This window comes from Gopherus evgoodei, chromosome 6, assembly GCF_007399415.2.
Source record: "Gopherus evgoodei ecotype Sinaloan lineage chromosome 6, rGopEvg1_v1.p, whole genome shotgun sequence".
NCBI lineage: Eukaryota > Metazoa > Chordata > Testudines > Testudinidae > Gopherus > Gopherus evgoodei.
In genome coordinates this window covers 91,004,917-91,019,689 of record NC_044327.1, presented here as the reverse complement: position 1 = coordinate 91,019,689, position 14,773 = coordinate 91,004,917, and the positions used below count along the sequence as shown (strand labels likewise).

The following is a 14,773-nucleotide window of genomic DNA, read 5'->3' as shown; positions in this document are numbered from 1 at the left end:
TGATAGTATTAGCACTATAAAAATATTACGTATAACTCCTAATTCACTGAAATAGTACATTGGATACATTGTTTCCAGTACAGTTTTCACTGTGAAACCAATCTCCTGAAAAGTTTTGAAAAATCTGTTTCCTATTACTATTCCTATTCCTATTACCTGTTTTTTTCTTTCCTTTTTTCTTGACCCTCAAAATATCTGAGCTTGGGTTATAGACTCCTGTTTTCAAGAGGGATACTATCAATCTGAAAGCTTATCAATTTTTTTAAAAATTCAGAAGCATTTTCAGATGCCATGTAAAAGTATTTTAGCAATCCCAAACTTAACACACCATTCTGTGCAGTATTGTTTACATGTGCCAAAAATATAATACCACAAAGAGAGAATATAACTTGAAAATTAGCATGTGTTATATTATAAGTTCCTTTAATTCCAGCCAATGCCACATAGAAAGGCATAGTTTAAGGCTTGTGTATACTTCAAATCTCTTGTGTGTTAACTTCAGTTATCTCACATTAAAATATCTTCCATCCAAAAACATTTTTTGTTGTTGCCAATCATGTGGTGTTTTAGTGCACATTAAAGCCACTTTGCAAGTGGGTTTACAGATATGCAGGATGAGGTTACCCACCGCATAGTAGGTGTGAAAAAACTGTTGCACATCCGCCAGGTCCTCCTGTTATCCCACACTACTTTGCTAGCTACCTAGGATCCTGTTTACCTGTGCGTTCTCTAGTACTTTGGGACCATCCTGACTGAAGGTCAACTCCCTATTCAAATGCTGAAGTGTGGCAAGAATTTGTCTTTTGCTATTCCAGCTTGTGTGAAGTTCACAAGCCTCATTATTGATCATCATGACTCATGCTTCACTGTGGTCTTGTGCTGAGATCCAGGACTTCATTGCCTTCTGAGGAGAGAAGCTCCGTTAGTCGCATCTGAATGGCAGTCGCTTACCAGCTGTACAAGCAACTAACACAACAAAAATGCAGGACAGGAAGCACAGCTGGGACACCCCAGAGCCACAGTAAGGCAACGGAGCTCCAGCTGGCACACAGGACTAGTAAGTACTATGGAACCACTAAGCAGACCAACGTCTGCTGGTACTGTGAGAAGCTGGACCATGTGTTTGCTGGAGATCATCCCACTCAACAACAGCATATTGTGGATTCCCCAATAGATCCTTCAAACGAGGATCTTGTTGACTTGGTGAGCCTAGGAGCAAACAGTTTCAAAGATCATGGGGCACCTTCCATCAAAAAAGGATCAACCTGAACTACAGGCAAAAGACCCAAACTGTGGAGAGGTTCAATTCCAGTAAGCATGCAATGATATTACAGTAAACTTGCCAGCTGGGTTTGAACAACTTCGTTCAGGCACCATAAAGTTTACCTTCACTCTGCTTCCTGAGCTTTTAAATACCACACCTAACCACTGCACTACTGAAAATGACAGGATGTGCTAGAAACTGTATGAACTCTTCATGCCTTTATTTCTATAAAATATGTCAATACACAAACACCACTTAAGCTTGCTGTATACCACCACACACAGTCCCACAACAGCATTTACTGGTCTCTCACCCACCCAGTTGACTTCCCCACTGCCCACTGGAGACTGTTCTAAAAAGCAGCAAATACAGAAAAGAAAATGCACACATAAAAAACATCATGTTTCTAACTCAGGGTTTCATTAATGATCAAAGATTTGAGCTAACATGAGTTATGAATCAAATTGCCAAAATTTATGCTAGACATTTCCAGAAAGATAGATTTTAAGCTGCTTAACCATTCACACACATACCCTTTGATGTACTGCTGAACTATATTAATTCTGAAGTACACCTTATGCTGATCTGCAGGTGTTAAATATGAAAACTTAAAAGCGCATATAGTGCTCTAATTGGCACAAAGACTGAATGGCATTGCAGCTCTCTTGGCACTTCCCATATTGCTTGCGGTTCCCTTTCACTCCTGCACCAGATTTGGGGCAGCCACGCCTGCCTTTCTGGACAGGAGGATTCTGTCTTTTGGGGACACAACACAGGATAACATCCTCCAACATAAGGACAGTCTGCAGAACTACACATGCATTTGCTAGGACTCATTGATGCAGCTTCTTCAACTTGCCACCCTATCACTCACAACCCATTTGAAATTTAGTTCCCCTATCCCACACTGGCAGAACTGCCCCACCCCCGCTTTCTCCTCTTGTCCCGCCATCCACCTCTGAGACCTGGGGGCTCCTACACAGAGGAAAAAGATTGGAGATAAGACGTTTATACAATCTCGCCCAAGACTGGGAAGAGCTTATGGGAAAGGAAATCTCATAATGAGGAGGGAAAAGCAACATTTTATCAGTGTCAGCATACAGGCTACAATTTCAACAGCTTGGGTCCCCCAATACTCTCTCACACACACTTTTTCCCTATAGCACCACCATCGAGAAAAGGAGGGAGAAAGGACAAGAGAAACGACTAGCACATCACAGAAAACTGCTAGGGATGGAGAGACAAAGAATCCTCTTGGATCATATGACCTTGACACTTTCTATCTTTGCACAGCTTTATGAATTCTGAAATGAGTTTTTACTGCTCACAACATTCAAACTGGTATTCATTGGCATTGAAGTACTGGAAGTGTTTACAGTCACAGGTCTCAGTCCTGCCCCATTAACTGAAGTGTGCAGCATACTGTCACAACAGTGACACAAGCATGATATAAACACTATATTCACATTGTATTATCCTTTCATTGTTTTTAATGCACTCATTTATCAACTATGATTAAATTCTTGTATCAAGACATCCACAGAAGAAAAGCAATGCTAATACATGGCTTACACACAAAAAAAAAAAATTATTGGAGATATACCTGTCTCCTAGAACTGGAAGGGACCTTGAAAGGTCATTAAGTCCAGTCCCCTGCCTTCACTAGCAGGACCAAGTACTGATTTTAGCCCCATATCCCTAAGTGGCCCCCTCAAGGATTGAACTCACAACCCTGGGTTTAGCAGGCCAATGCTCAAACCACTGAGCTATCCCTCCCCCCTTAAAAACCACACACACACACACACACACACTTTACAATGGCACCTGGACTCAAAGTATGAGCTCCATGCACCCCTTCCTCTGTGCTCCCAAGTAGATGAATCATTAGGTAAATGTCTCCATTTGGCTTTTCATAATCTTCACCCAGTGTGCCCAGCACTTGCTCCCATCTATTTGCAAAGCTCTCTCCCTTCTTCTCACAAAAGTTGTGCAGCAAGCACCTATCATAACAGAAAGATGTTTCTCATCAGCCTCAGGATCTTCCACCTTCCAAATGTACATTCTACGGTCATTTTTGCAACTATTCAGTGTACAGATACATAGTTCCTTTCTTCCAGCAAAGTGTTCAGTAAAAGGCTTCACCCAGAATGAGTGATGGAATGACAGAACCATTGATGCAAAAGTTCCACTCGTCACTGCAGAAAGTCCAGACTTTCTGGTGGCATGGCCCTTCCTGAATATCCCACAGATATGCTTTGGAACTTTCCGTGGTATCAACGAGGCCTTGCACTAACCATGGAGAAGTACCCTTTTCCATTTGTGAACTTCAAGGCCAGATGCAGGAGGCAAAGAATAACATGAGTCCCATCACTGACTCTACAAGAAGTTGGGAAACCCAACTGAAAAAACATGTTGTTAATTTCCTGTACATTTTCAAATCTTTTGACCCAGGGGGACAGAACTCTTTCTAGTGGTTCTAAAACTTTTTTTATCCATGGACCACTTGAAAATGGCTGAGGGTCTTGGTAGACCACTTAATGACCTTTCCAAATGTTGTTTGTACCATTAGCTAACTACTGTAAAGAGCATTGGATTAAAGTACTATAAAAAAAAAACCCTTAAACAAATCAACATTCTACAAATAAAAGCACACAACTCTTTTTTAATATCAGTAGTCTTACTTTTCTAAAGAGATGGATGTGTCTGTTTTTGTGAGCAAAGTTCAGGGAAGCCGGGTGTAATGTTTGTCAGCTTTAACCTTAGGTCAGGTTCAGCATTCATCCTGTTTCTGTATTTGGACTTAAGGGCTGTAAATGATGAAAATCCTGTCTCATGCAGGTATGTAGTAGGAAATGGCAACAAAAAACACACTGCTTTGTCTGCAAGTTTGGGTAGTCTTTTGGATTCAAAGAACTGAATTACGGAATGTCTTAAATTCTGACCGTAATGTTTTGTTGCAAGAAAGCTCCAACAAGCACTCTTGTGCCTTACTGAACAAACCAGAAGGCAGCTCACTGATTTCAATTCCGAAAGGATTACATATCCAGTTGTTTGCTTTAGCTTCTACTAGAAAGTAATCTTCAAATTGTTGCTTCAAGGCAACAACTTGTTCTTCAATTTCTTTTTTTTTTTTTTTGGTCAAGCACCAGTTCATTTTCTGACAGAAAACCTTCCAATGTTGGAAATGTGCTGAAATTATCCTTTTTGACATGACTAGCAAACAAGTCAAGTATCTTGATTGTTGCATGGATTTTGTCTCACACATCCAATATAATCACTGAAACTCCGTGCAACCCAGTATTCAACTCATTTAGGCATAGAAAGTACGCTTATTAAGTTTGCAGATGATACCAAACTGGGAGGGATTACAACTGCTTTGGAGGATAGGGTCAAAATTCAAAATGATCTGGACAAATTGAAGAAATGGTCTGAGGTAAACAGGATGAAGTTTAACAAAGACAAATGCAAAATGCTCCACTTAGGAAGGAACAATCAGTTTCACACATACAGAATGGGAAGAGACTATCTAGGAAGGAGTATGGCGGAAAGGGATCTAAGGGTTATAGTGGACCACAAGCTAAATATGAGTCAACAGTGTAATGCTGTTGCAAAAAAAGCAAACATGATTCTGGGATACATTAACAGGTATATTGTGAGCAAGATACGAGAAGGCATTCTTCCACTCTACTCTGCGCTGGTCAGGCCTCAACTGGAATATTGTGTCCAGTTCTGGGCACCGTATTTCAAGAAAGATGTGGAGAAACTGGAGCGGGTCCAGAGAAGAGCAACAAGAATGATTAAAGGTCTAGAGAACATGACCTATGAAGGAAGGCTGAAAGAACTGGGTTTGTTTTGTTTGGAAAAGAGAAGACTGAGAGGGGACACGATAGCAGTTTTCAGGTATCTAAAAGGGTGTCATCAAGAGGAGGGAGAAAACGTGTTCATCTTAGCCTCTAAGGATAGAGCAAGAAGCAATGGGCTTAAACTGCAGCAAAGGAGGTTTAGGTTGGACATTAGGAGAAAGTTCTTAACTGTCAGGGTGGTTAAACATTGAAATAAACTGCCTAGGGAGGTTGTGGAATCTCCATCTCTGGAGATATTTTAAGAGTAGGTTAGATAAATGTTTATCAGGGATGGTCTAGACAGTACTTGGTCCTGCCATGAGGGCAGGGGACTGGACTCGATGACCTCTCGAGGTCCCTTCCACTCCTAGAGTCTATGAATTATGTAAATACATCGGAGAGGTAAGCCAATCACGAGAGCCAGGATGAATCTTCAAAACAACTTGTGAACTGAAATGGATGGTCTCTTAGAAATAACTGTACTTCTGAATGTAGCTTGAACAAACAAGTACTTTGCCTCTTCACAACTATCACACTTCTGTATGAAGCAGCTGTACATAAGCACTACCCGTTTCATTGCACGGAACACTAAAAATTTGAGAATTCATAGATCTAGCTTTTATTAAAATTAGCAGTTTTCACTGCAGAGTCCAAAACACCCTTCATTTCCACTGGCATTTTCTTGGCAACTAGTGCCTCTCAATGAATGCTATAGTGCACTAATGTGGCACTAGGTGACACTTCGCAGATATGAGCCATTATCCCACTGTGTCTTCCCATCATTGCTCTTCCACTGTCAGTACATACTCCAACACGACATTTCCAATCAATACTGCATTCCTTTACAAACCCATCTAGCAACTGGAAAAGTTGTTTGGCGGTTGTTCTTCCTGGCACTGAATGACAAAACAAAATATCTTCCAGCACTTTCCCTTTCCACTCATACCTGATGTATGCAAGATTTGCAACGTCAGTGATATCAGTCGTCTCATCCAATTGCAATGCAAAATACCTACTGTTGTTCACATGTTTCACAAGAATGCCTTTAATATCAGTGGTATGAGCATTGGCTTGCTAAATCCAGGGATGTAAATTCAATCCTTGAGGGGCCATTTAGGGAAGTGAGGTAAAAATCTGCCTGGTGATTGGTCCTGCTTTGAGCAGGGGGTTGGACAAGATGACCTCCTGAGGTCCCTTCCAACCCCGATATTCTATGATGCTATGAATTCTGCGTGACAATGTCATTTGAAAGAGGCACACAATCAAACTGCTTTGCCATCTTCTTGCCACACATTATTAATACAAGTTCTTTAGCTGCAGGCGAATAAGTTCTTCCCCAATAGCGTGAGGCTTCCCCACTTTGGGGATTTGAAGGCTTGCACGGTATGAAGCTTCCAGGGCCACACATTACTGTTGTATGAGCAAACATTGTTACTTTCCCTTGTTTCAACTCATTCAGTTAGCGCTGAAAAAATTCAGGAGGTTTACCTTTGAAAGCAGCATGATTTGTCATCAAATAGCGCAGGAGGTTTGCAGGCTTCAAGTTTTAATTTAGGCTTTATAGGGACTGGTGAACAAGCTGAACCAAGGCCACAATGTGTGTTGTGCTACGGAGTGCTGGCTAATGAACACAGCTTGAGTGGTATCGTCTTACCGTTTATTGGCATTTCAGTGTATTCTCATTATCGTACTCATACTGGTTCCTGGTAAACCCAGGGCTGCACTCAAAATTTCCTTTGCAGATGTATGTTCGCTTGCTGTACTCATGTTCGATTTTGAACTTTTCACTGATCGCACAGTCACTGGTTTGATTATTTGTTTTTTTCTTTTCAGAAGAACCCATTTTCAACCACAAATTCATTTCTGGGGGTTGACTACTATCCCGCTTACTGGACTGACAACTGTTATATTTTTTGAAAAAGCCCTAGGGTCTGGTACAGTCAGTATATCTTTCCACAGGACAATGACGACCAATACATACAATATAGGTAGGTTAGCAGAATTGCATTCAATGAAAACCACGCATACAGAGCTGAAAAAAGTGGCCAATTAAAACTATGTACATCTCTATCCCAATATAATGCAACCCAATATAATACGAATTCAGTTATAATGCAGTAAAGCAGCGAGGAACCCCAGGACCTTTAAAGCACCGCCCGAGCTCCGCTACTTTACCACGTTATATCCAAATTCGTGTGGCACCCTGGGCTCTTTAAATCCCTGTCCAAGCCCAGCTGCTAGAGCTTCAGTGGTGATTTAAAGGGTCCAGGGCTGGCCAGAGCACTGGGTCCTTTAAATCTCTGCCCAAGCCCTGCTGCTGGAGCTCCGGCAGTGATTTAAAGACCCGAGGTTCCCCACAGCGGCTGGAGCACCAGGCCCTTTAAATCACCACTGGGGAAGCCGGTCCAGGCCAGCACAGCGTACCCAATATAACACGGTCTCACCTATAAAGTAATGAGATTTTTTGGCTCCCGAGGACTGCGTTATATCGGAGTAGAGGTGTATGTACTGTAGTAGGGTACCAATTTAAAGAAACACGTTTCACTTCTGGATTAAATGTGAACTAAAATAAACCACCACCAAAGGCCCAATTAAATAACCTACTCTTACCATGGACCACTAAACCTTCAGGGAAAGCTGCTCTCAAAAAATGAAACATCTGCCAAAACACTAAGATGCTACAGACCTTTGCAGTTCACAAAACTATCCCTCTTGCATGCATATTATCTGCACACCTAGCTCAGCTTTAAGATGCTATACAATCTATGAGTCAACTAGAAATAGTCACACACACTCATTGCAATATTAATACAATATTTTCTGATACTGGAAAGGAGAGTAGAGTAAAGGGCATTCACTAAGGCTTATGCAAATTCTCTGAGATGTCCATTCTAAATCTGATATTTCACACACAACAGTAAAAATAAGTAATAAAGCCACAAAACCAAAACAAATGACAATACTGAAAATACGAAGGGAAGTAAAACATCAAGTGTTTGGTTATGGGTATTTTAAATTAGTGTTTAGGATCCATGCTGTGCATATGCAACAGAGCCCTGTAGAAACAGGCAAAGTTCTCCTGGTTTCACATTGTGTGTGTCACCAACTCAAAAACTCACAGTGAACTCACTGAATTTTTATAAGCCTTGGAGCACATTAAACCATGGTTTGGAGTCTGCAGACAGATCCCTGCTTCAAAGAGTTTGCAAATGTCTTTATCCTATAGCAGCACTCACACCAAACCTAGGGCTGCTTGCTACTTAAGAGTCAATGGGAGTACTCTGAAGAGACAGAACTATACCAGATAAAGATCTGGCCTTAATGGTTTCCATGGCTCTCCCCTAATGTAATTGAAATCACTTGCAGTACAGTACCTCCTCACTTAAAAGTCATCCTGGTTAAAGCTGTTCGGTTGTTACACTGCTGATCAATTAGGGAACATGCTCGTTTAAAGTTGTGCAATGCTCCCTTCTAACATCATTTGGCAGCCACTTGCTTTGTCCACTGCTTGCAGGAAAAGAAGCCCACTGGAGCTAGCTGGTTGGTGCTTGTAACCAGGGTGGACAGGCAGTTCCCTCCCCCCCCCATCAGCTCCCCACTCCCCTAAGTTCTCTGTGTTGCAGCTGCCCAATAGGCTATCAAGGCAGTTCAGCTGTCCCTCCCCGCACTGCCATGTGCTGCTCCTGCCCTCTGCCTTGGAGCTGCTCCAAGAGACTCCTGCTTGCTGTGAGGGGCGGGGAAGGAGGAGGCTAATGTCAGGGTGTCCCCCTTCCTCCCGCTCCTGCATCCCGCTTACCCCTTCTCCATATAGAGCAGGGAGGGGACATGGACCAAGAGAGAAAGAGAGCGCCTGGGGCAGCAGCTGCTGTCTAAACTTCCTGATCCACTTAAAAAGACAATGCACTTAAGAGTGGGTCAGCTTACTTAAAGGAGCAGTGTGCATTTCTCTCTTTCTCCCCCACACACAAGGTGTGTGTGTGTGTCTGCCTGCTATGCTGTCTCCCCTCCCTCCTATTCATGCAGCCTTGTGTGAGAGGCTACATTAACAACGTGTTAAGGTTGAAGGCTCAGCCCAGTGCTAGTTCGTCATTTAGTAGCAAGGCATTCCCAGGGAAATATCCTCCCTCTTCCACCCTCTAACTTCAGCACCTCAACCAAGCTTCACAATGATCACAGCTGTGAACTGTATTAAATTGTTTAAAACGTATACTGTGTCTCTATATAAATATACAGTTTTTGTCTAGTGAAAAAAGTTTCCCTGGAACCTAACCCAAGGAGTTACTGTGGTTTTGGAGAGCAGTCTTGTCCACTCAGCAGCAGCCACCAAGCTGAGGCTGGGAAGGAGCAGGGGATCTGTCTCCCTCTCTCACCCGCTGCGGCAGCCCCAGAGTTGGAGCTGGGAAGAAAGGCGGGGGGAGGAGGTGTCTCTTCCTCAGCAGCTGCAGCCCTGGAGCTGGGGAAAGTCGCCTCTCTCTCTGCCCACTGCAGCCCTGCAGGTCCCAAATTCCTCCTACCTCCTCTTCTCACTCCACTGCCCCCACCACCTACTTATCTCCCTCACCTTTCCCCACTTCTCCCTACCCCCTATTCCCTCCAAGGCCACCACCTCACCTTACATATGCATCTTCTCCAGGATACAGACACCTAATTAGTGGAGCCACACCTGCACAGCTCCTCTAATTAGATGGGCAGCCCTTCATTCTCCTGTGCACGGTCGCCCAGGCGCGCACCTTAGAGGGAACTATCCACGGATCACATGAATGGAGCTGTATCCATGGACCACAGTTTGAGAACCTCTGCTCTAGACAGCAGCACACACCTTCATGACAACAGTCTTAACTGTCGAACTACCGTCTCTGATGGGTTAGCTAATAACCAGTAGCAATTGGGGGGAGGGTAATGAGGAGCACGAGCTCTCACACAGCTATGGCCACATGCTTCTCAATACTGAGGGCAGCTTTCATGCAGGTGTACCACAGCACCAGTTTGAGCTCTGCACAGATTTCTAGGAAAGTGGATTTTTACATCCTGAAGTTCTGCAGCCACTGCTCATCATCCCAGATTAATAACACTATTTTATTCCACCAGTCAGCACTAGTTAGCAGAGCCCAAAAGCAGTGTTCCATGAAAAAATGCAGGGGAAGTCTCTACTTAATTTCAAACTTCCTTTTTGTAGGTGGCCTTAGTGCCCTTGTTTTGAAATCATAGCATGAATATAGATGTGCTGTTTACATTCATCACTTTGAGGTCTGAGAGATCACAAGCATTTCTCCTCCATGCAGCCTGACAATGGTTTGAACACGGCGCAGTTCAGCCATGTTCAAAGCACTCTCAGTATGGGCAGTTCAGTGGCTTGCTAGTTTTTCAAAAAAGTCAATCAACAGGTATTGCTTAATTTTTTTGTATTTAATTTACATTTTAATAGATTATAATTGTAGGCCATAACATAGGTTGTAAATTTCCAATTAAATTTTCATATTTATTGCCAATAAAGAAAAAATGTATTTAATTTTAAAAAAAAAGGATTAAAAATTGAGGGTTTTTTATTTTAAATAAATAATCAACAATCTTTATCCACTTGCTCAGTAGAAACTCTGCCACAAGACACACCTGACCCAGCAGTCTCCCCTCATTAGTTTGTGGTTACACTTAAACCTCACCCCACCACCACCTAGATGTGAAAGATATACAAAACAGGTGAAAAAGGCTAAATTGTTAAATTTATTATACATAAAGTTATAAAATGTACACAATAAAACTGATGGGGGGAATCATTATCACTTATCTCTAACCTTCAGCATTACTACTACTAACAACTAGCTCTTATATAGCATTTTTCATCCATAGATCTCAAAGAACTTTACCAGTAGCAGGTAAAATAGTAGATAAAATACTTCAGAACACAAAAATTGTGTTCAGAACATAATTGTGACTTAAGCTGTCAGTGTTGTGGGATTTATGTAACTTCTTTTACAGGATATGCAAATGCATTTACTTGGGGTATGCAGGAACTCAGCCTTTTGAAAGTTTCACTCTGAGAAGGAAATGCGTTACCTATTCACAGTCTCTTCAAACACCAAAACTGGATAAAGGAGGGCCTCACCTATTCACGACTTTATGTACTTGTTCTGAGCTGAAGCTGTGATGAACTTGTGACCACAGGGAAAATTCTTCTGTGGGGTTCAAAGGACTAATCACCAACCAGAGCTCTTGCTGGACTGAGGGAGTGACCTCTAGTAAGCTTACTAGCATAACTGTAGGTTCTTTTATTATTTTTAATATGTTTTTCTTGAAATGCTTATACAGTAACTCCTCATTTAACGTTGTCCTGCTTAATGTTGTTTCAAAGTTATGTCACTGCTCCATTAGAGAACATGCTCCTTTAAAGTTGTGCAATGCTCTCTTATAACGTTATTTGGCTGACTTTACAAGCGAGCATTGCACAAGTTATCTTCTCTGCCTCCTCCCAGCCCTTACCCCGCTGCCAAACAGCTGTTTGGCAGCGCTTAGAACTTTCCGGGAGAGAGTGAAGGAGGGAGCAAATGACCAGGAAGGCTGACTCTCCCCAGCAGGCAGGGCCAAACGGAACACAGAGGTTTTAGGGGCGGCAGGGTCCGGGGCTAAGGGGGCCCTGACCTGCAGCTCTAAAGTCCCTTTCGGAACGTAGCCATGCGAGCATGGGCCAGAGGACTCAGGAGGAGCAGGGGCAGCTGTGCAGCCAGCGGCCCAAGAGAAGCGGTGCTTTCCCCTTCAAAGTCAGCTGGAGAGAATCCCAGAATCACAGCCATGGGAGTGGTGCTGAGCTGCACAGAGCCACCTGCACACCCCCTGCATCAAACAGGAGCTGCCCCAGGTAAGTGCTCTGCACCTCCTGCCTGCTCCAGCCTTGAGCCTCGTCCCGCACCCCCACCCTAACTCCCAGAACCTGCACCCTCAGACCTGAGCCCCAGGAGAAGAATGGAGAAAAAAGAATGAAGGGGGGGAGAAGATATGAGAGAATACTCCCCCTATGGGGGGCCCCAAAAATGAAGCTGAGCACAGGGCCCCACTAACTCTAAATCCACCACTAGTGGGAGGGGGAAGAGCAGGGAAGCGCCGTGTCTCTGCTCCTCCCTCTCCCTTGTAGAAAGTCCTAAGCCTAAGTGCTGCCAAACAGCTGTTTGGCAGCAGGGAAGCACTGGGAGGAAGGGGGAGGAGTGGGGATGCAGCGGGGAAGAGGTGGAGTGGGGGTGGGAAGAGGTGGGCCTAGAGTGAAGCTGCCACGGGAAGAGGCAGGCCTGGAACATCCCCTGTCAAAGTCAGCACCTGTTTTTCTGGCGGGGCGGGGCGGGAAGCTGCTGCTGCGCAAAGTGCTTCCTAGCATCCTTGCCCATCTCATTGTCTACAGCCTGTATGGGATAAGCCGGGGCACCTCCCCACCACAGTACAGTACAGTACATAATGGCTTTTGTCTGCCCCAAAAAATTTCCTTGGAACTGAACCCTCTGCATTTACATTAAATTTTATGGGAAAATTGGATTCATTTAACGTTGTTTTACTTAAAGTTGCATTTTTCAGGAACATAACTACAACTTTAAGTGAGGAGTTACTATATCTTAAGAATAACTGTACCTGATTAAAAACTTAACTGTGACAATAACACTGTTTACTATCTTTGAAGAGAAAAGGAAAGCAAAGCAGGGAGAATTTACAGTATAAGCAGGGAGCTGTGCAGTCTGCAGCTAGGAGGCTAGAGTGAGTGCTCTTGCTAGCCCAGAGGAGGAACACAGGTGTAGTAGCCTTGTACTGTGACACTGAACACCTGAGGAATAAAAACAGCTAATGAAGAGGAAAGGGAGGGATGAAGCTGTATGGATAGTAAAGGAGGAATTCTCAACCCTGAATATTACAAACACCAGTCCAAGAAGTGAAAATCTTCAAAGACCTTTACATTATGTATCTTAATTTCATAAGAAGAAAGCAAAGGTTTGCCTCCTATTGCTGTCCAAATACCAGTACAAGATGTGCTTTGGAAATAGCAAGGTTAGCAAAATTTAAGAGGGGAAATAACACAAGACTTGAATTTTTGGGGAAGGTAGGAAAAACCCAAACTAAACTAGGGGCTTGTTTAATTTTTGAACTTTAACTCCAGTCCAAGGTAACTGGTGCCATAACTGCAGACCATGGTTATATATCCTTGCATTATAACAAAATACCTAATGGAGACCAGAAAAATGGAATCTTTGCTAACAGACAGAGGGCATGACTGAATATGAAGGAACCATTTTTTTTAAAGCATGTATTTCCTTTGATGTGGAAGTTTTTATGGGTAGTGACTGTGAAATGTGTTTTTTAAAAGACTAACGCCAGGCTAGGGTTTGGTTTAGAACATGTTGTCTTTGCTTTTTTGTTATTACATATCAGCCCGATCGTCTAGCACTTACTGCTTGGAAGGGGTGCGATCACTTGTACACACAGGTCCGCTCCGTAACATCTAGTGCCTAGTGCCTATGGGACAAGCCTGCAGAGTTACTACAGCGATTATCGGCCCCTCTCCCGGACGCAGAGCTACAGCCTCCTCCAGCGGTCTCCATAGCCTCCTCCCAACAGCCGCAGCGGGGCGCCGCTGCCGGGCAAAGGGAGACGCTACAGTGTAACAGGGCAAAGCCCCGCTCATGTGTCCGGGCCCCTACCCAGCCTGGAGAAGGGAGGCAGGGCCTGCGGGAGCCCCATAGCGCGGGGGTGTTGGGCAGGCAGGGAGGTGCGGACCTGAAGGCGGCTCTGCCCTGTTTTCCTGGGCACAACGACAGACTCCCGGGGCCTACGGCGGCCGGACGCGCAGGCAGCCCCCCGCGGGGTGCGTTCGCCCTCAGCGAACAGAAGACGCACCGGCCCCAAGCTAGAAGGACTGTTCCGCCCCGGGAGCCGGCCTCGCCCTCACCTTGAAGGGGTTGTTGAGGTCCGGGTCCGCGAAGGGGTTACTGTCGAAGTCCGACATGGCGGAGGCGTGCGGGCGCTGTGATCACCGGGCGGCGGCGGCGGCTCCACTCCAGCGCCCCACAATCTACCCCCGAACCGAGATCACAAGCAGATCCGGCCTTAGGTCCCGCCCCTTGCCCGAGCAGCCAGCCAGCCAGCGAGATCCAAAATGGCTGCTCCGGAAGTGAGGTCTTCGGCGAGGCAAAACCATCTATACGCCTGGAAAGGGGACGCTACATACAGCGCTGCATCCTGTCGCTGACTGCCGTCCTTAGCGTGAATAAATGTTAATAGCTACTAATAAAAACCTACAGCAGGATGAAACTAGCAATGGATGAAAAAATAGTGATCTGTGTTTTGCTGATGATATTGACTTAATTAGATCATTGTAAGAAGAGATGCAAAAATTGCTAGAAAGAGTAGTAGTTGGAGCAGAGAAGTTAGGGCTAAAGATATCGCCTGAGAAGACAATTGTGACATATGAGGCTGTTGATAAAGCAAACATAATCCTACCCAAATCTGGAGGCGGTATAATGAGCTCTCCCAATAGTTGGGTAGTATGACTACAAAGCACAGTAAACATCACAGAGATCTGGGACATGTACCTCAAAAGCAGCATCCAGGAACCCCCATATTCACCACTGTCATATAATTATGTTTTTTACAAAGCTTGTCTTGTGAGGTATCATTTTAAAAGTCTTGATCTGTT

General features: G+C 44.1%; 1 protein-coding gene across 3 annotated transcripts in view; it reads right to left on the bottom strand.

Moving 5' to 3' along the window:
* SCAMP1 (secretory carrier membrane protein 1) overlaps nucleotides 1-14,238 on the bottom strand; it is a 97,881-nt gene extending 83,643 nt beyond the window's left edge. Inside the window, exons 1-2 of one of the 3 annotated variants that reach the window (XM_030566610.1) lie at nucleotides 14,027-14,238; nucleotides 13,530-13,586 (exon numbers count right to left, since the gene is read on the bottom strand). Coding sequence is in view for 2 of the 3 variants with exons in the window: in XM_030566609.1 (XP_030422469.1) it covers nucleotides 14,027-14,083 (57 nt within the window). In the remaining variant the exon portion in view is untranslated. The remainder of the gene's footprint in view (nucleotides 1-13,529; nucleotides 13,587-14,026) is intronic. The other 2 variants (XM_030566609.1, XM_030566607.1) reach the window with 2 other exon arrangements.
* Nucleotides 14,239-14,773: the final 535 nt, after the last annotated feature.